The sequence below is a fragment of the Narcine bancroftii genome, chromosome 4 (assembly GCF_036971445.1).
Source record: "Narcine bancroftii isolate sNarBan1 chromosome 4, sNarBan1.hap1, whole genome shotgun sequence".
Taxonomy (NCBI): domain Eukaryota; kingdom Metazoa; phylum Chordata; class Chondrichthyes; order Torpediniformes; family Narcinidae; genus Narcine; species Narcine bancroftii.
Genome location: NC_091472.1, coordinates 33,542,920 through 33,564,755, shown reverse-complemented (window position 1 = coordinate 33,564,755; position 21,836 = coordinate 33,542,920). Strand labels below are relative to the sequence as shown.

The window sequence follows — 21,836 nt, the reverse complement described above, 5'->3', positions numbered from 1 at the left end:
ATCTATCACTCGAAAGACTGGAGTTACAGAATAGGCTTTTGTTTACTGTGCTGTGACCCAAGCTTTCTGGGGAAGGGTTGTGGTATTGGAGCCTTTATACAGTGTCAAGAGGGAGGAGCCACAGGCACAGTCACAGAGCGGGGGTGGTGCCAGATAAATGAGCGAACAGCAGTTCACCACATTCACCTCTTGTTTTTTTTTGGCCAGCGGGGTGATGTGAGGCACAAAGTCTTCCACGTGACCAGCAGAGAGTCAGTTTCTGTGCTATAGCTGGGGTCATTGGTGAGTCCTGGACTTTCAGCGCTGTGCCAACCTGCTGGGGTCATGGCAACTCGACTGGAATGACTGGGTCAGGGATGGGATGCAATGATATGTACTATGTGTCCATGAAAGGTGGGGGGGGTGCTGTTTGGTGAATATGCTCCTCTGGTGCCCCTGCACACATAAGGACCTGGATGGAGATAGTTTCCTCATGCCCATTCGGATAGGTCACGTACACATATTGAGGGTTTGCATAGAAGAGCTGGACCCTTTCAACCAGTGGGTCAGTTTTATGGTCCCTCGTGTGTTTCCATAGCAGAACTGGCCCTGGGGATGTCAACCAGGATGGCAGGGTGTACCCGACATGGACTTCCTGGGGAAGGAGAAAATTTGGTTGTGAGGAATAGCATTGGTGGCAGTTCATAGTAGCAACCTGATAGCGTAGAGCACCTCGGGAAGGACCTCCAGCCAGTGAGAGACTGGCAGCCCCCTGGACTTATGAGCAAAGAGGATGGCCTTCCACATTGTGGTGTTCTTCCTCTCCACCTGGCTGTTCCCTTGGGGGGGTTATAACTAGTGGTCCTGCTGGTGGCAATACCTCTGGCCAGCAGGTATTGGAGGAACTCATCACTCATGAACGAGGACCCTCAGTCTCTATGGATAGATGACGGGTACCTGAACAGGGTGAACAAGTTGCGCAGTGCCCTGTTGACCATGGTGGTGGAAATGTTGATTGAGGACCATGAGGAAATACATGTTGCAGTTAGAGGAAGCAAGGGTGCCCTTGAAGTCCATACTCAGACGTTCAAAAGACCAATGTACCTTTTATCAGGTGCGCCCTATCAGGTTGGTAGAAGTGTGTTTTACCCTCCATGCAGACCTGGCAGTCCCCAATCGTATCTCTAACATCCTCAATGGAGTATGGCAGATTACAAGATGTGATGAAGTGGAAAAATCTTGTGACACCGGGGTGGCAGAGGTCATTGTGGCACATGTCCCTCGACACAGGGGATTGGGGGAGGGGGGCCGTTGAGCTTCCCTGGCCAATACAGAATATCACAGTTATAGGTGGAGAGTTCAATCCTCCACCTCAAAATTTTATCATTCTTTATCTTACCCTGCAGTTTGTTATTAAACATGAATGCCATGGCCCATTGGTCCATGAGCAGGATAAAACATCTGCTAGCCAGGTAATGCCTCCAGTGCTGGACTGCCTCAACTATTGCCTGAGCCACCTCCTTGATGGAGGAGTGTCGGATTTCAGGGCCTTGAAGGGCATGGGAGAAGGCAATGGGCCAACTTGCCTGATTGCGAGTGGTGGCCAGGACAAAAATTGGACGCATCGCTCTCCACCTGAAATGGGGGAGATTCATCCACCATGTATGCTGCGGCCTTCACAATATCTTCTTTTATGCAACAGATATCTGCCTGGGCCACTCTTGGTAGGGGGAAGAATGTTGGCTTGATAAGGGGGTGGGCTTTGTCTGCATCATTAGGGACCCACTGGGAGTAGTATAAAAAGAACCCCAGGCACCTTTTCAGGGTCTTGAGGCTGTGGGGGAGGGGGAATGTGATGATGTAATGGGGGGTGCGTAGTATACTGACTGCTTGCTATTGGCTATGGCTGTAAAGATACTCCACCTTATTGGTACAACAGATGGAGATGCTTTTTAGCCGGAAGGAAATTCACTTTACTGACTGATCAAAAATCTGTTGCCTGCATGTTAAAAACGATAAGATCATGTGTTGGCCAATTGAGCTTTCTACATGATTATGATATACTTGCACAGAAAAATTTAATGACCCCCTGGACTCACTTTCTCGCATGACCTGTTCAAGTCTGCAGCTAGACCATTTGAAATGCCTTCACGATGAATTATGTCACCCAGGGGTCACTAGATTTTAATCATTATGTGAAGTCACTCAATTTGCTGTACTCACTACAAAAAGCTCTAGAGGAACAATACCATCAGAATCTCCTCAGAACCTATTATAAAACGCCCCCCCCATTGCATCATCACAGGGAGCTCTGCCCCCCCCCCCATTACATCATCACAGGGAGCTCTAACAGAGAGCTCTAGCAGGGAGCATATGCGGTTGGAGTTGGGGCCAATAACTCCATTCTCCACAACCAACCCAAGGATTACCAGGCCAGTAGTGTGGAAAACACTACCTGCAGGTTAAATTGAGGCATTTGGGAGTTGTAAGGAATTTATGGTGGTTGGTGTCATGATCTTGCAGGTTGTGGCCACGGATTGTTATGTTATCCAGGTCGGGGAAGGTGATCCACCATTCAGTCCATCTCCCATTGGAAGACAGAGACATTGTTGACAACACTGAAGGGTACCCTGAGGAAGTGGTAGAGGTGGTCGTCTGCCTCAAAGGCAGTGTATTGGCAGACCTCCAGGTGGATGGGGAGCTTGTAGTAGGTGGATTTCAGGTTAATCGTGGAGAACACACGAAATTTGGCAATTTGATTGTCTATATCAGCAATGCAAGGGAGGGGATACGCATTCAATTGCATAAAGCAATTAATTGTCTGGCTATAATAAATCATCATTCTTGAGCACCACTACATGAGCTCTCCATGGGCTGGTAGTGACCTCAATGATCCCTTCATTCAAGTGTCACTGCACTTCTGCTTTAATGTATGCCCTGTCCCCTTCACTGTATCGCCTGCTTTTTGTAGTGACAGTTGGGGGTGAGGTTCACAAACAGCGATGGGGATTTGATATGAAGAGTAAAGAGACAGCGTGTTGGTTGGGCTAGCGGAGTGGGGGGAGCAGGGTGGCCAGTTGACCAACTGGATTTCTGACCATGGTTGTGGGGAGGAGGGGAGGAGAAGAGGACCATCATATTGCATCATACACACTTTTGAGGTGGCACTGAAAGTCCAACCCCAGCATCACTGGCGCGCAGAGCTACAGCATAATGAAGAGTTTAAAGTCCCTGTAAGTTATTCCCCACACGGTCAGCATCACAGTGGTATAGCTGCAGATCTCGGCTGAGTGGGACTTTGAGGCTAGGGTGACTTTATAGCTCATTGGCCTTTCTTTAAGGGAGTAACACTGCACCATATCAGGGTGCATAAAAGTCTCAGTGCTCCCACTATCGAAAAGACATCTTGTCACCTGATCGTTGATTGAGATGTTCATCATAGACTGGGAGAGCTGATGCCATACCATGGAGGCCAGTGTTGGTTCGTAATCTGGGAGCACAATGGCAACGTCCATGTGGCAGCATGGTTATTCCAGGAAACCTCACAGCATCATCCTCACGAGCCACTGTCAACTTGTTTTGTATTATCAGCAAATCTGGACATGCTATATGTTTCATTAAAATCATTGATAGTTTTTGTCAACAGCTGGAAGCGCAGTACTGATCTCTGTGGCAGCCCACCATCCAGTCCCCTGTTGATCCTCATGCCACCTGAATTCATTTTGGAATCTCCTGAGTTGTTATTCTGCAAGCTCAAACAGACCCCATCAATTTATTCAACTTATCTATTCTGCTAGTTACAAACTCAAAAAGTTTTAATAACTCAAGATGACTCAGCCCAATCTTATTTTCCAAGTGTCCGTCCTTCATAATAGATTCCACCTACTGATGTCAGGAGAACATTGGAATTACAACAGGAACTGAACCTGCGTCTTCCACAGCCTCCATGCACACACACACATCATGTGCACAGGAGACTGCTACAGTTTCAGGAAGAGAGATTTGCACATGAGAAGATCCTGATCACATTTAACACTTGATTTTTAGATCCAGTCTTTCTGTATTAGAAAAAATACTATAGTTTGAACTTTCTAGAGCATCACCTTTTGACGGCACTAAACAGTATCAACAGTTTAAGAGTGGGAGTTATTTTTTCTAAATGTCTTCAGATATGTGGTTAAGAAATCAGTTCAAGAAAAAATTAGCTAGAGCTGCTATTGGCTTAGCTGTAATTTTGTAGGACAATTTGAATTAATTCATCCAAGATGCTTTTGAAGTTGCTTTTCAAGAAAGGATGATGTTTGCTTGTTTAAGCAGAAGGATATCTGAGGCTTCAAGGAGAAGAAATTGCGCTCATTTTTGAAATTCAGAGATGATTTATAGAACAGTATAGCACAGTATGGGTATTACAGCCAACAATGCATCTTCACAAATAAAATAGCCTAAAAAAATCGATGATGTTATTTGTTTCAATATTTATGTTGTTGAGCCGAAACTAATGTCAGCATTATTTACTCTGTAACAAATGTACTCTAAATTACAAATTATAGATTGTTGGAGATTCAGACGGAAGAGTTTTACAGCATGAAAACAGGCCCTTAGGACCAACTTGTCCATACATGTTTTTTTAAATCCAAGATGGTTCAATTTGCCTGCATTTGGCCTGTATTCCTCTTAATCTTTCTGTACATGTACTGTCTAAATGTTGCAATTGTTCCCACCTCTAACCACTCATTCCAGATACACATCACTCTCTTTGTGATAAAGATGCTCCTCAGGTCACTTTTAAATCTTTCCTCTCACATTTAGTTTAGATTCCTATTCTGGGGGGAAAAAGTGTGATTATTTCCCTTATCTGTGTCCCTCATGATTTTATACGACTCTAAAAAAACACCCCTTGGCCTCATGCTCCCGGAAGAAAAATCCTATACTATTCTAGCCTCTCCTTTTAACTCAAGCCTGCCAATCATAATAATATTATTGAGAAACTTTTCTGCACACTTTCTAGCTTACTATTTCCTGTAGTTGGGTGACTAGCATGGGATCACTAATGTATTGTAAAATTGTAACATGACATGCCAGCTCCAGTGTTCAGTGCCCTAATCAATAAAGGCGAGAGTGTCAAGTTCAAGTTTATTATCATAGCTGCAATGTGAAAGTTCGTTTGGCTGAAAGTTCATTTGGCAAGCCCTCCAGTTGGTCAATCCATGCATCGTACAGAAAGTAAAACACAGTAAAGAGTGTCGAATTACAGAGAGATCAGTTGGTACGGAGTAATATTATTGTACATATGTGATCAGCCTGATAATGGCAGGAAAGAAACTATTCTTGAATGCAGTGTATGATTTCACTCTGGTGAATCTTCTTCCCCACAGGAGGATGAGGAGGATGTGGCAAGGTTGGGAGTACTTTAATTGGCTTCTTTTCAAGGCAGTGGGAAATATAGATGGCATTGACGGATGCGAGATGGTTTTGTACAATGATATGAGTTTTTTACAAAACTCTCAGCAATTCCTTAGAGTCTTAGGCAGAGCATTTCCCACGCCACACAGTGATGCACCCTGACAGAATACTTTCATTGTTGAACCTGTCAAAGGGACACAGGCAACATGCAAGTTTCCTCAGGCTTCTGAGAAAGTAGAAGAGCTGGTGCACTTTTTTGGACATCGCGTTGTAGTGGCTGGAGCAGGACATGTCTGTTTATTCATTAAAGTCATCCAAAACATTAATATGGATGACTAACAAAAGTAGATCCAGGACTGATCCCTGGTCACAAGCCTCCAACCTAAAAACAACCTTCCATACCACCCTTTGATTCTTACCATCAAGCCAATTCTGTATCCAAATGGCAAGATTACCCTGGATCACATGTGACCTGACCCTCCAGATTAAATGACCATGCAGGATCTTGTCAAAGGCTTTGTTAAAGTCCATGTAGACAACATCCACTGCCTTGCCGCTCCCCTTCATCACATGTTCAGATTTGTGAGGCACGATTTCCCACACACAAAGCAGTGTTGACTTTCTTGAATTGGACCTTGCTTTTCCTGCCTGATAAATCCTGCCCCTCAGAATCTCCTCCAGTAAATTTCCCACCAACTGACGTTAGGCTCAATAGCCTGCAGTTCTCTGATTCATCTTTGCAGCCCTTTACAACATTAGACACTCTCCAATTATCCAAGAGCTAAAGATGATGCAATTATCACTGCCAGCGTGCCCCCAGTTTCTTCCCTTACTTATATAACCATAAAACAATTACAGTACGGAAAAAGGCCATATCGGCCTTTTTAGTCCGCACCGATTTAAGTGAAAATTCACTACTTCCACCTACCTGCTCCTTGCCCATAACCCTCCAACCCCCTCACATCCAAGTACTCATCCAACCTCCTCTTAAATGATAAAATTGACCCTACTTCAACCACCTCTTCCGGAAGGTCATTCCACTCAGCCACCACTCTCTAATAACTTGATCAGGCTCCAGGAATTTAACAATTGTTATGAATTTTAAGACCTCTAATACATCCTCTATAATTAAAATGTGTCTCGAGTTCTCAATATTCCTTTAATTTATTAACTTACATGCCCTTCTTCATGCACAAAATATTAATTCCTCATCCGTCTCTTGTGGCTCCACATTTAGATGAGCATATTGATCTTGCTAGGGAGCCATTCTCCATATTCTCCTTTTGCTCTTGTAAAATCTCTTAAGATTCTCCTTTACCTTATCTGCCAAAGCCATCTTTTTGCCTTCCTGATTTCCCTCTTATTAGCTGAGGCTAGTTCTATTTTGGAAAGTTTACAAGATTCAATGCTAGTTCTTCACAAGCTAATCGTAATTCATTTCAAATGCTTACTGAAATGTAAGGCACTGGATATGTTTATCTGCACTGTTTCAACTGATAAAATTGTAATGAACACCAGTACTTTCTCAAGTCCTGTCATCAATTGTATCATTGAACTCAAAATAAGAACCGTTACAGTTTGATTTTTTACTCGGAGTAGAATGAATTCAGAAAGTTAAAAACTGTTGGAATTTAATGTATACCATGTGTTTTTTTTCCCACTTTAGTTATCTATGATTAAGAACCTTGGAGTTATCTCTGGTTTACAAGCTCTACGGATTAAGTCTCTGTTTTTTTGTTCTGTCCTTCAAAGACGCCAAAATGAAACCCAAAATGTGCGCAATAAACTAGTTTTACTATTTTTGATTTAATTATTTTAAATGGTATTTTAAAATATTCCTTGTTTCGCTTACATCAGGATAACATTGTATAATGATAAATAAAAAACAAATCTTACAACTTATCCAGTCTTGTTGCATTGAATGCATGGCTCTGCACATCTTCAAATCCATTTTTGTACAGCTTCCTGAAAAGACAAGGCTATTAGAACAAATCATTTGATTAGTTGAATTCAAAATGAAATGAAAACCTATATAGTCAGGGCATATTTATTTTGATAATGTGGATAATATGAATCTTCACAAAACAGTTATCTTATCAAGTGGTTCATTTTATTTTGAAATCTAGAGAATGGACGTCATAGGAATTACTGTTACATATTTGTAAAATCTTCATCAACAGGCTTTCATTATTATAAACTATTTATTATGTTGTTTTCCACAATCACTTTGAAATGTAGTTTTTGTTCATTTTAAAATTTTGCATAAATTGTTCAATATTTATCCCAAAAATTGTTATAAAGCCATTTTGCTGAATAGTCTTAACTGTTTTGATGATCAAAAGTGAAGAACCTTTACAAAAATGTCAACAGCATAACACTGAAATTAGTAACTGAGTTCTACAGCACAGAAACAGGCCCTTTGGCCCAACCTGTTCATGCCTATTTCAGCTCATATACCTCTAAACTTCTCCTGTCAATATGTTTTTAGAACATCACAACTATTCCTGCTTCCATCACTTCCTCTAGTAGGTCATTCTACATACCTACCATTCACTCTGTGAAGAAGATACTCCTCAGGTAATTTTTAAATCTTTATCCTCTCATCCTAAATCTATGTCCTCAAGTTTTTAATTTCCCTATCCTTGGGAAAAATCTATTACTATTTACCTTTTTTTGTCTCTCATAATTTTATAAACCTCTATAAGGTGTCCCCTCCCCCTTAGGTTATGATCTACTATCATGAGAAAATATTTCTATGCTTCAGGGAGAAAAGTCTCAAATTATCCAATCTTTTATAATTCAAACTTACCAGGCCTAGTAACATTCTTGCAAATCTTTCCTGCACCCTTTCCAGCTGAATGATAATTATATTGCTCGGTGACAAAAATTGCACACAATATTTGAAATGTGGTCTCAGCAATGTCTTATATAGTTGTAACCATGCCCTGTACTCAGTGCCCTGACTGTCACAGACAAGCATGCCAAATGCCTTCTTTACCACGGTATACCTTGTCCACACATTCATGGAACAATGTATCCCCAAGTCAATTTGCTCAACAACGTTCACCAGTGCCACTGTGTAAGTCCTGCCCTGCTTTAATCTACCGAAGTTCAATATCTCACACTTCTCCATTAAATTTCAATTGTATTCATTCACATTCAGCCACACAGAAGCTAATTCTGCTGTTTCAGACCTTCCATGCTGCCTGTATAGAGTTTGCACATCTCTCCTTGTGGTTGCATGTTTTCTCCAGATACTCCAGCTTCCTCCCGCATCCCAAAAAGGCATTATAAGGTTACTTGACTACTATAAATTATTCCTAACATAGGTGGGTGGCAGAAGAATGAAGACTTAATGGCACATGAGAGAGAATAGGTTACAAGGAAATAAGAGGAAGAATTGGATTAATAGGACAAATTTTAGGACAGTTTCTTTCCTGCCATTAATGTCTACTGAAGAATACTAAAATTATTTTGCCTTTTCTCCATATCAACTGATTGCTCTCTGTAACTCTGTATTTTTGTTGTACATTTTACTTGTACTCTGTAAGAGATGTTTACTGCTCTGCTCACAAAAATATCTGTCGTTGTATTTTCAAAACCTGATAATAAAACTTGAATTTGAATAAGGATGCTGAGAGAGTGAGAGAGAGAGAGAGCCTGGACTTGCCTCAATCTAGGTCATGGATAAAAAGAAATAATAGTACTAATTAATGGAACAAAATGATCCTGTCATACTTGGAAACAAAGCCACTATTAATGGATATATACTTAGATCTATAATAAAATTAATTTATAGGAATTACTGGAACAACACAATGCACTCAATTACCATACACATGGATGTTTTCTTGAAGGCGCAAGGTTGTTTTTCTAAATGAGCAACTTCCCTTATCTGAACTTGGAATGTCACTGAAAAAATTCTGAACACAGGGCAGGGAGGGTAAAACATAGTAAAGTTCAGTGGAAAATAATTAAGAATCATTGGAAATTTTTACTGCTGATTTAAAAGCTTCATTTTTTGTTCTGACACCATTCAAACCAGGGAGAAAATGAAGGGGATAGAAAATATGTAGGGACTAGGTTTATGTTTGAAAATATTTCAGTCTTGCCTCTTGAATGAGTCCCACTGGTTTTTAATACTGTTCTACCACTCGAAGATGCAGCAACAAGCTGCCACACTGACAGTGTGAGTCATCACACAGTTAGCGGAGTGTTAGTGCAATGCTGTTATACAGCACTAACAACTCAGGTTTGAATCTGACATTCACCCCATGTCTGCGTGGGTTTCATCTGGGTCCTCTGGTTTCTTCCTACCCCTCAAAAACATATGGGGTTGTAGGTTAATTGGGCAGCACTGACTCATGGACCGAAAGGACCTGCTACCGTGCTACAAATCAGTATCTGATCTGAAGTGATTTGATGTTGACAATGACATACATTTAAGAGAAAGCAAAACTGGGAACAATCTAGACCTGGACAACAATTTTCCAGAATACTTTCAAGGCTTACATTGCCTTCTTCAGCTTTTGTTAAAAGCAGCAATTCCACCTAACCATGGCAGCTGGTCACACGTACATGGGTCTCGATGGCCTGTGTCCCTAACCTCATCCACAGGAAGACCCGAGGGTAATTGTATGAAATCTTCTATACATCCTGATCGTTGGCAACTCTTTCATAACTTGGCGCAAAGCCTATGGAATTTTGCCAAACCAGTGTTACCCCAGCTTTTGTGCAATTAGTGGAAGAACAAAGACAAACATCAGCCCCCATTCAGTTCAGATCTAGTCATGCAACTCATTGCCTTGCCTCAGACATTTGCAGGTGCCACTACATAAATAAAGTTCTCTTAAATTTTTCTTAAAAGTACTAACATTTTTTTGTATTGCATGGTGGAAAATTGATGTTCTTTTGGTGGAAAACAATCAGGCTGTTTTTCTCCACTCCAGAATTTAATCGGGATAATTTCTATTCTATCCTGACATTTTCTGCACAAGGAGTTTAGATATTGACATTATTTCTTTGTGTAATGCTCATTTGGTGAGATACAGAGAGAAATTAGGTCATTTTGTTCCAAGTCACACCAATCGTTGGTCATTCACTGGAGAAACAGAGTGTTTGCTAAGGGTTGACAGGTCACTCAGTCTCCACAGTCTGCTACTGAACAGCCTAGAAACTGACTGCTAATTCAAAATCATATGAAATAGGAGCAAAAATAGGCTATTCAGTCCATTGAGTCTACCTCACCATACGCTGTTCCATTTTCCTCATTCAGTTCCACTGCCCAGCCTTCTCCCCATAACCTTTGATATCCTGGCTAATCAAGAATCTATCAATCTCTGCCTTAAATACACCCAATGACTTGGCCTTCACAACCATCTATGGCAATAAATTCCACAGATTTACCACATCTCTCTTCTTACTGCTCACTGGCAAGCGTGTCCTTGATTAAGATTCATTGTAATTTCTACCATTAAAACTTTCTCATCACCACTCCCTGGTTCCCTACCTCCAGATCATTCCAGATGGTGGTAGTAACTGACCCATGTCATAGCTCACGCTCTGCTGCAGATTACGGCATGATAGAGGTAATCAGTCCTTGCTATTCAAGGACAGATGACTTTCTCTGCTTTGGAAAGGACAACCTAGTGGTATAGCAGTTAAAGCTTCCGCCCCACAGCTGCAGCAGCCCAGGTTTGATCCTGTCCATGTGAAATTGGGATGCCCTCTCTGTGATTGCACAGATTTTCACTGGATGCTGTAGTTTCCTCGCTCATCCCAAAAGCATGCTAATGGGTTAACCAGCCATGGTAGGCCTTAAAGTGAGCTATTGTCGTATCAGTGTGCATACACATAAATATCCTGTCGCCTAAAACATTTTCTGAAATTTTAATTATAACTTTTCATCAATTAATTTTGATATCCTCTTAGCCAATAGCAACTTTGTACTGAGCTTTCGTTCAGTAAATTTTGTTTTATTCATAACCTTCAGAGTTAAACCTCGTCTTGACATCCTCAACACGAGAGCACAATATTTTTCACAAGGGAACATGCTTCCTTTTTTATCCGTCTGCTTTATGTACATAAAATACCAGAAAATAGATACTTAATACTGTACACTGGATAAATGATAGGAATAATCTAGTTACCTAAAATGGCTATCTGATCCATTGTAATGGACTGAATTACCTCAATCTAGGTCATGGAAAAAGAAGTAATTGTACTAGTTAAGTATCAATATTGCACCTAAACAAATGCTAAGTAAGGCACTTACAAGTCCAATGGAGGTGAGCGATAAGACTTCTTCATTTAAACTCTTTAATGGACCATATTTCATCAGATCTGTTTACATTCTAAAATAGTGACACAGCTTCAATTTTTGGGGAAACTTGAGCATTCACCCTTTTTCATTACCCACTTCTTTTCACTTTGCTCTGGCCTGGGAGTAAACTGCTTCATTTCTTTATTTGTGGCACATCTTTTCTCTTAATATATTTTAAAGACTTCCAAATATCCAATGAGACCAGATGCTAAGAAACATTTAGCAATGTAAAAAAAACATGAGGAGGCGCTATGGCATTACTAAAACTCTCAACTCCCAGAAGGCATCAAATCAGCCATGTGACTTCAGTGCATGTTGAGTGCGTGATTTGGGCTTTTAAAAGGTGCGCGGGGATGAAGAATAAATCCATTTGATTTCAGTGGCCACAATTGGTGACCCTGAGTCAATTGCACCCATTGCTGTGACAGTTGAGCCTGAACTGGACACCATTCATTATTACCATCTTTTCAGTGCCCTGGACCAGGCCGTGGTTAAGAGGGTCGGCAGCTTCCTATGGGATCCACCACATACCAGGAAGTGTGATGCTTTAAAAGCACTTTTATTGTGTGCATATCGTATATCCCATAGGGAAAGGGCAACTAAACTACTGCATTTCGATGGATTGGGAGACTACGCCCCTTCAGAACTAATGGATGAAATGCTGTCCTTGGGCAGCTTTTTTCCCCAGAGCGAATACCAGATGATATTAGGCTCTTGTTATCCAAGTGTTTATTTGAAGACCCAAGGGCAATCATTCTATGGCTAGTTAAAAAGCACAGCAAGGAAAAACAGGTCTTCACAACCAACCCCTCCCGATATTGACCCTGTATCATACTCTAGTGCTCTAAGCACATCACTCCCTACAAGCAGGCAACATCCAGGCCAACCTCCAGTAAGGGCTGTGGCAGTTGGCGAGAAACCTACAAGCCTACTGTATGCATGGGAGCAGTTGTCCCAGCAAAAATTTCTGGTGGTCATGGGTTCAGAAGATAGTGTATTTCCAACCACCGGTTTTGACACACGTATTCTACCACGAACTTGCATCTACGAGCAGTTAACAGTTGAACATTCCAATCTTTGACACCAGGAAGATGAATGTCGAGAATCATTTCTACACTTAGCCATTTATTATAGCAGCAGTATCCCGACCTTTGCTTGGTGCAGATTTTCTTCGGGCTCATTCATTCTTCATCGACTTAAAAGGGTGTCGGCTAATAAATGGAACTACTTTTCTCTGGCAGACACCTATGCCCCTGCTCTGCACCTCTAAACATTAAGCAAATTAATAAATGAATTATCCAAGCTGTTGGAAGATTTTCCTAAGATTACTACTCTACAGTTTTCTGCCTCCACTGCAAAGCATACCGTTACTCACCACATTTGTATTAATGGCCCTCCTATCCATGTTAAAATGCTCCACTTGCCTCCAGAGAAGCTGCGTTTAGCTAAGAGTTTGCCAAGATGATGGAACTAAGCATAATTCATAGGTTTGACAGTCCGTGCTTCTCTATTACACATGGTCCCGAAACACAATGGATGTTGGCGATCTTGTGGAGATTACGATGTCACCATTCCAGATCGTTATCCGATATCTCATATTCAGGATTTCTTGGCATGGAGTGAAGATCTTCTCCAAACTAGACGGTGTGTGGCTATCAGCAAGAACCAGTAAAGGCAAAAGACATTCCAAAAACAGCAATAATTACCCCGATTGGGTTGTTCGATTTTTTATGAATGCCATTCAGATTAAAGAATGCTGCTCAATCATTTCACTGGGTGGATCCTTTAGGACATGGTATGACCAATGTCTTCATTTACCTCAATGGCATTTTAGTGGCCAGTAGGACTAAGGAAGAATATTTTGAACATCTTTGTACACTTTTTAATCGTCTTCAAAACTTTGGACTGGCCATCAATCCAGATAAATGAATTTTTGGACAAGGGTTACTCAGGAAGGCTTGACTCTGCTGCCATCCAAAGTTGAAGCCATTACCAAGTACTCAAGACCTGTTACAGTTAAAGGCCTGCAGGAATTATTGGGAATGGTAAATGTTTACCATAGGTTTCATCCAGGAGCAGCTCATATCATGAAGCCTCTTTTCGATTTACTGTCCAGAAATGCCAGAACCATCCATTGGACTGAAAAAGGAAACAATGCCTCCTTGAAGATTAAAGATTTGTTGACACATGCCACTCTGCTCAGCTACCCAGTTTTAAGTGCAGCCACCACCTTTTCTACAGAATCTTCCATTATGGCCATAGGGGGTGCACTTCATCAATATGTCAATGGGCAATAGAAACCGTTTGCGTTCTTCAGCTGCCATCTTTGTGAAGCAGAAAAGAAATACATTGTTTTCGATAAGGAGCATTTGACCATTTACTTCTCCATTCGAAATTTCCATTATTTTATTTTGGAGGGCAAATATTTTACTATGTATACCAACCACAAGGCCTTAACATTTGCATTTTCCAAGGTCGCAGAGCCCTGGTCAGAGTGACAACAATGGCAATCATTTCCGAATTCTCCACAAAAATACTACATATTTCTGGAAAAGACAATGTAGTAGCTGATGCTTTTTCTCGCTCTGCTGCACTCTAGATTTCAGTTATAGATCAAGGTTTTGATTACACAGCTTTGGCCACGGCCAAAGTACATGACCATGAGATGAATGCTTATCGGACTGCAATCATGAACCTGCAAATGAAGGATGTCCAGTTGGACTTCATGGCAAACTATTTCTCTATGATATATCAATGAGACACCCCCACCCAGTCATTCTGGCATCATGGAAATGTCGAGTATTTGAGTCTGTGCATGGTCTCTCACATCCATTGATTAGATCGACCATTCGTATAGTTTTGGACAGGTTTGTTTGGCACAGTCTTAAAAAATGTTACACAAATGGCGAAGCCCTGCATTGCCTGCCAGAAAGCAAAGGTTCAGCAGCAAACTAAAGCATCACTGCAGTCCTTCCCAGCAGTTACTCGACACTTTGCTCATGTCCACATGGACATTGTTGGTCTGCTTTCTGTTTCAAGAGGATACTGTTAACTTTTTACAATAATAGACATGTTTACGTGGTGGCCTGTTTTTTAAAAAAATTTATTTATTAGTATCTTTCATACATTTCAAATTAACTTACAATATCATTACATAATAGATACTAAATAATTTTCAATTTTCACCCACCTTCCACCATCCCTAACCTCGACAGATAGAAGAAAAAAGATAGAAAAAAAAGAAAGAAAAAACACATTCTTCGTAATAATTATAACCACATTAATAATATTTTCAGGGGGTCAGGGGGGATTGGATTAGAAGGTCTGGATTAGTCTATATTCATAAATCTCATATATGGCTCCCAAATTTGACAAAATTTATTCTAATCATCTTTCATATTATTAATTTTTTTCTTATGGGAGGCAATGTTTTATTTCATTAAACCATTCTTCTATTTTTACATTACTTTCCAATTTCCACATTTTAGCTACACACTTTCTCACTGTTGCTGTTACGAGACTCAAGAATCTTTTTTTTATATTGATCGAGTTCCAAAATAATATCTTCATATATATTACCCAACAAAAAAAATTATTGGATCTAATTTAACCTTTACCTTTGATATCTTCTCTAACATAACACATAATTCTTTCCAGAAACCTTTTACCATTTCACAAAGCATACTGAATGCAATAAATTACCAACCTCTTTTTTTGCATCTAAAACATTTTGTAGAAAAATTTAGATGAAATTGATTCAACTTATATATTGTGTAATACATTTGATGTAAAAAATTATATTGAACTATTTGATATTAGCATTGACTGTATTAGTTACACTATCTCTACACAGTTTCATCCATATTTCTTCTTGAATTTGTATATTTAAATCCTGTTCCCACTTCAATTTAGTTTTATGCAAATCTTTCTTTTCCTTTATTTCTTATAATTTATTATACATAGTAGTTATAAATCTTTGAATAATAAAGGTATCTGTTATAACATATTCAAATTAACTGTTCGGGAAGTCTCAAGTCCATTCTTATTTTCTTCTTCAAATATTATTACAATTGATAATATATTGTAATATCCAATATTTCTCCTTTAATTGATCAAATGTCATAAAAATTGAACCTTTAAAGCAATCTCATATTTTCTGTAAACCTTTTTCATACTAATTGTCAAATAAAGAATTATTCATTGTAAATGGAAGAAGTTGATTTTGTTTGAGCCAACTGATAATTCCTTATACCTCTTTCCACATGTATCCCATTCCATGTTCAAAACAAATGCCTTAAATTGGTATTTCTTTTCTACCTTTAAAAATTTCATAGTTCCATTTATACAATATTTTGTCTGGACTTTTTTCACCTATATTATTCAACTCAATATCTACCCAAGATGTTTTTTATTCCCTTTGATATTAAGAAGACAAAAATCTCAATTAAGCTCAATTAAAAAATCTCAAGATAACTTCTAAAATTTGGTAATCTCAAACCTCCTTGATATTTCTTCTACATCATTTTTTCTATATTTATCCTTGCTGATTTTCCTCTCCATAAAAACTCCTTAATATTCTTATTTAATCATCTAAAAACATTTCAGGCACCTGAATTGGTCATGTTTGAAATAAGTATAGAATTATTGGAAAGAATATTCATTTTAACACAATTCACCTGTCCTATTAACTTTATTGGTAATTCTTTCCATCTTTTTAAATCTTCCTCCAATCTTTTTAAAACTAGTAAATAATTCAACTTATAAAATTATTCAATTGCTTACTTACTATTATCCTCAAATATTTAAACCCCCACACTTTGCCATTTAAATTTTACTATTTTTTTTTACATTGTGTATAATCTGCATTTACCATTGGCATCATTTCACTTTTATCCACATTAACCTTTTATCCTGAAACTAATCCAGATTCTGTTAATCTTTCATTTAGTCCATTCAGTGAAGTTTTGGGTTTAGTCAAGTATACTATAACATCATCTGCAAAAAGACTAATTTTATGAACTTTATCTCCTCTCAAAACCTATAATTTCCTCATCCCCTCAAATCACTTTAGCTAACAGTTCTATTGGCAATACAAATAAGAATGCTGAAAGTGGGCAACCCTGTTCTGGAAGACCTTCCTAATCTAATTAAACCTGTTATTTGACCATTTACTACTACTTTCGCCTTTGGTTCATTATACAATGCTTTTATATCTTTTATAAATGTATCAGGAAATCCAAACTTATATAACACCTTAAATAGAAAGCCCCATTCTAATCTATCAAACACTTTTTTCTGCATCTAAAGTAACTGCTACCACTGGAGTTTTCCTTTTTTGAGACAAATTTATCAAATTTAAAAATCTCACTATATTATCTGCTCCCTTTCTTTATGTAATAAACTCCGTATGGTCCATAGTAATCAATTTTGGAAGTATCTTAACCAAATGATTAACCCACAATTTGAATACAATTTTATATAATCTACATTTATCAAAGATATTGGTCTACATGAAGCTGTTTGCAATGGCTCTTTACCCTTTTTTGGTATTACTGTTATCAATGCCATCTTAAAGGATTCTGGTATATTATTTACTTCTCTGATTTGATCTAATATCTCTTTAAGAGTTGGCACCGACAGTTCCTTATAAAATTCTACTGGAAAACCATCTTCTCCTGGCTCTTTATTATTTTGCAATATTTTCAGAACCTCATAACTCAGCTTATGTAATTAGATAATTCTTTCCTCTCCTCTTCATGCAAATTTGGTAATTGAATTTGTTGCAAATATTGCTCTATTTTAATTTCATCTTGTTTTAAGTCATACTTATATAACTTCTCATAAAACTCTCTAAGATTTTAATTTATTTACTTTAACATACACCATCTGACCATTCTTGTCTTTCATTGCTACTATAGTCCTATAAACCTGTTCTTTCTTTAACTTCCATGCCAACACCTTATGAGTTTTCTCCCAATTCCTAATATCTTTGTTTAGTTTGCAAAATGTCTCTTTCAACTCTATATGCTTGTATCATATTAAGCTTGACCTTTTTTGTTTCCATTAATTTCTTCCTTTCCTCATTTGCACTAATTTGTATTGTTTTCTCTAAATCAGTTATTACCTTTTCTAACTGATTGACTTCCTTTAAATAGTCCTTTTTTAATTTTACCATATAAGTAATTATTTGTCCTCTTAAATATGCCTTTAAATGATCCCATATAACAAATTTATTCTTTACCGAATCTTTATTATTTTCCATAAAAAACTTAATTTGCTTTCTTACAAAATCACAAAAATCTTTCTTTTTCAACGATACCTTACTTAATCTCCATCTATATCCACTAATTTTTTTTATTCCTCAGATACTATTGACAATAACAAAGGGGAATGGTCTGAGATAGTGCGAGCCAAATATTCTACATTTTGTACTCTAGATTGAACTTGAGCTACCAATAAAAACATGTCAATTTGTGAATGTCTTAAGTCAGAAAGAATAAAATGAATAATCTCTATCATTCATATGCATTTTCCTCCAAATGTCCATCAATCCCATATCTACCATTAATTCTTTTACTTCTTTAGACATTTTACTATCTCCTAAGTATTTTCCCGATCTATCCATTTTCGAATTTAATGTCAAATTAAAATCTCCTCCCATTAAAATTTTACCATTGGCATTTGACAGTTTCATAAAAGTCTTGCATAATTCACTATCTTCTACATTAGGAGCATATACATTCAACAAGGTCCAATTTTCTGAGTATATTTGACATTCTACCCTAACATGCCTTCCTGCCACATCCTTTTCTACATTTAAATTTTTTACTGGTAGATTTTTATTTATCAATATTTCATCTCCTCGAGCCTTTGAATTAAATGAGGCTTCCACTACTTTACCCACCCAATTCCTTTGTAATTTATCTAATTTCTTCTCTACTAAAAGCGTTTCTTGTAAAAAAGCTATATCTATAATTTTTTTTCCATAAATACCAACATTTTTTATGTTTTATTTTCCACACATTTATTAGTATATTAGATCTAATAAAGTACAATGTCTTTGTTGTGTTAAAGGGGGATTTGGAGGATGAAAGCTGGATGAGTAGGGGATTAATTTAATTGAAAATTATTGGTAAGATTAATTTTATGAGTTTTAATGTTAATGGGATACAAAACATTAAATGATAGAATACCCCAAAAAATGTGCATGCAAAAAACATACCAGTTTTATTGCCTTTATTTATAGAAGTGGTAATCCAGCCAACAACTGCACATATGATTCGGTGGCAGCCAGCAAACATTCCCTTGCCCCTTCTGAATCTTGTACAAACTAGCCTCTACATACATCTTCAGCTACTTAAATACCTATTGATATTATCTTAACTCCCTTCCTTTATAATTAAAGAAAAGTTAAATAAACATATAATCTTCCAGTTTTACCATCAAACCAAACAGTATACCTCCTCACACCTTTCTTCCCATCTTAGCAGGCAAAGATTCAGCAAAAGCTTTGGCTTCATCAGGATCTGAAAAAAATTAGGCTTATCATCAAGAAAATGTTTCAATGCAGCAGGATATCCCAAAACAAATGCATATCCCTTCTTCCACAAAACATTTTTAACTACGTTAAATTTCTTTCCCTTTTTCAACAGTTCAAAATTTATATCCTGGTAAAAGAAGATCTTGTTTCCATTGTAGATCATTGGGGCTTGTCTTGCTTTCACTTGCTTTGCTGCTTTTTCCAACGCTTTCTCTCTCATCTCATAGCGAAGGAAATTAACCAATATTGGACGAGGGTTTTGACCTTCTCGTGGTTTTGGTCTTAAAGCTCAATGCACTCTTTCAATTTCAATGTCTCCTTTAAATTCTTCCATTCCCAGTACTTGTGCTATCCAACTTCGTAAAAATTTCTTCATATCCTGACCTTCATCACCTTCTTTTAGTCCCTCAATCTTGATGTTATTTCTTCTACTGTAAAAGTGTCCATCTTCTGACTAAAATGCTCCCTCATTATTTGATTCTGCTTGCAAATTTTTCACCTGATCTTTTCATTGCAGTATTTCAAATTAATTTATTTTAATTCTTTCTTCCATAGCTTTTAACTTCTTATCCATTTGCTCCATGGTATTCTGCACCTGACCAGTCACATCTCCAGTTTCTGTCACTTTATCAAGATATGATTTTAAGAGTCTATTGCAATGCTTCTCCCAGAGATCACTGCAAATTACCCCTATAAATTTTGACCTTCGAAGCCAATAGTAAAGTTTCTTTACCAACCTCTCTGAATCCTTGTTCTGTGTCCGATTCAACTTCTACCTCTTATAAGTTCTTCACTTGGTTCTCCCCCGGATCTGTCAGGTTCAGGTTATTTTTTTTTTCTAAGTGTCTCCATTTTTTTTCTTCTCTGCACACATGCACCTCCTTGTACCTGTGTGGAAAATGCTCTTCTTCAGTTACTAGCAGCCATTGTCGGGGGAAATCTTGAGCAAAAGAACTCAAGGTTTCTCCAGCTCCCTGACGTTCACTACGGAGGACCAGCTTCTGAACAGCTCCAGACTCCTTCTTTGAAGTCGGCCTTTGTTTATTCTCCTTGTTCTTTTCTTTTTCTGGCTACAGTGCTGTAATAACAAATTTTTCCTTCTTTGGTGGAATCCTGTTCTTTTCTCCAACTCTTCCGATGGTTTCTTTCACTCTCCTTTTAAACTTTCCTGTAATTTTTTAAACTCTTTTTTAAACGTTTTCAGGGAAAGTAGGGATTACATTACTAACTCCACCTCATCACATGACTCCCTCCTACTCCCCCCCCACCCCCCCCCCCCATGGTTGAAGCTACTGCAGACATTTGTGCTCGGGCGTTCCTCAGTTCCTGAGTGTCTCGTTCGTTTTGGTTTATCAAATAGACAACAATTTACTTGCCTTGTCTCACTTGCTCAGTACAACAATTAAATGCATATCATCCCCAGACAATGGAATGGTGGAAAGATTTAATCAACATCTCAAGTCTGCCTGGATGGTTCAGTTAGAGGGCCCGAACTGGGCTGATGAACTGCCCTGGGTAACAATTCCAAAGAAGGACCTCCAAGCTTCACCTGTGGAGCTCATGTACAGCTCACCATTAGTGGTCCCAGAGGAGTTTGTCTCCAACCATTCCAATTCCAGCGATGATCCTAAGGAACTGTTGAACAGGTTAAAGGAGGAAAATTGACCCCTATACTACCATCGTCGACAGAGAACACTCTTCCTTTGTGCCTAAAACTGCGAATATGTCTTATGTCCGTAGGGGAACACTTGTTCAAGCTTTGCAGACACTCACTCAGTGAAGAACCTTATAGGATACTCAGACAAACTAGGTTGGCCTGTAGTTTGGACATTGGAGTGAAGCCACAGTTTTTCACTATGGACAGACTTAAACCAGCTCACGTGGACAAGTCTTCCCCAATGCAGCAGCCAACAGTCCTTCACAGAGGTCGATCACCTAAAAGACAGACAAACCTTTTTGCCAGTTGTTGGGGGTGGGGTTGGGGAGGCGGGCACATGTAGTGGTGCTATATGGCACTACAACTCCCAGAAGGCATCGAAACAGCCATGTATGATGATGTCCGCGCATGTTGAGCACGTGATTTGGGCTTTTAAAAGGTTGCCTGGTGATGAAAGTAAATCCATTTGATTCACTCTAAAAACGCCTTGTGTGGTTATTTCATCATGTCCACTGCAATTCCAGTGGCCACAAATGTATTAACTAATTAATTATTCAGCAGCCGCCGCGAGGGGCTGGAGGACTGAAGCAGGGCACCAGAAATCAGGAAGACCAGCCCCCATTTGAGAAGGAGGAGCAGAAGTGATGACGCATGGGAATTTCTGCCAGTGGTGAATCTGTCTGCCTTGCAGTAGGCAAAAGGGAATTTCATGTTATAGGACACAGTTTTATTACTGTGATAACTAATTGAACCTTGAATCTTGAAATGTAAAAAGGGAAATACTTTGAAAAATTTGTATCTACAAAACTGAACTTATTGCTTGAGTCTTAATATAACGGTTTCTTTACAACCTGTCTTTAAAGCCATTGTTGACGTTCAAGTCAAATTCATTGTCATCTGATAGTTCAAGTACAACCCAACGAAACAGCGTTCTC

General features: G+C 38.7%; 1 protein-coding gene across 1 annotated transcript in view; it reads right to left on the bottom strand.

Moving 5' to 3' along the window:
- The window catches only part of LOC138762360 (lutropin-choriogonadotropic hormone receptor-like), a 79,911-nt gene that overhangs the window by 41,685 nt on the left and 16,390 nt on the right, over positions 1 to 21,836 (bottom strand). The window contains exon 4 of the mRNA XM_069936129.1: positions 7,279 to 7,347. Coding sequence (XP_069792230.1) covers positions 7,279 to 7,347 — 69 coding nt within the window. The remainder of the gene's footprint in view (positions 1 to 7,278; positions 7,348 to 21,836) is intronic.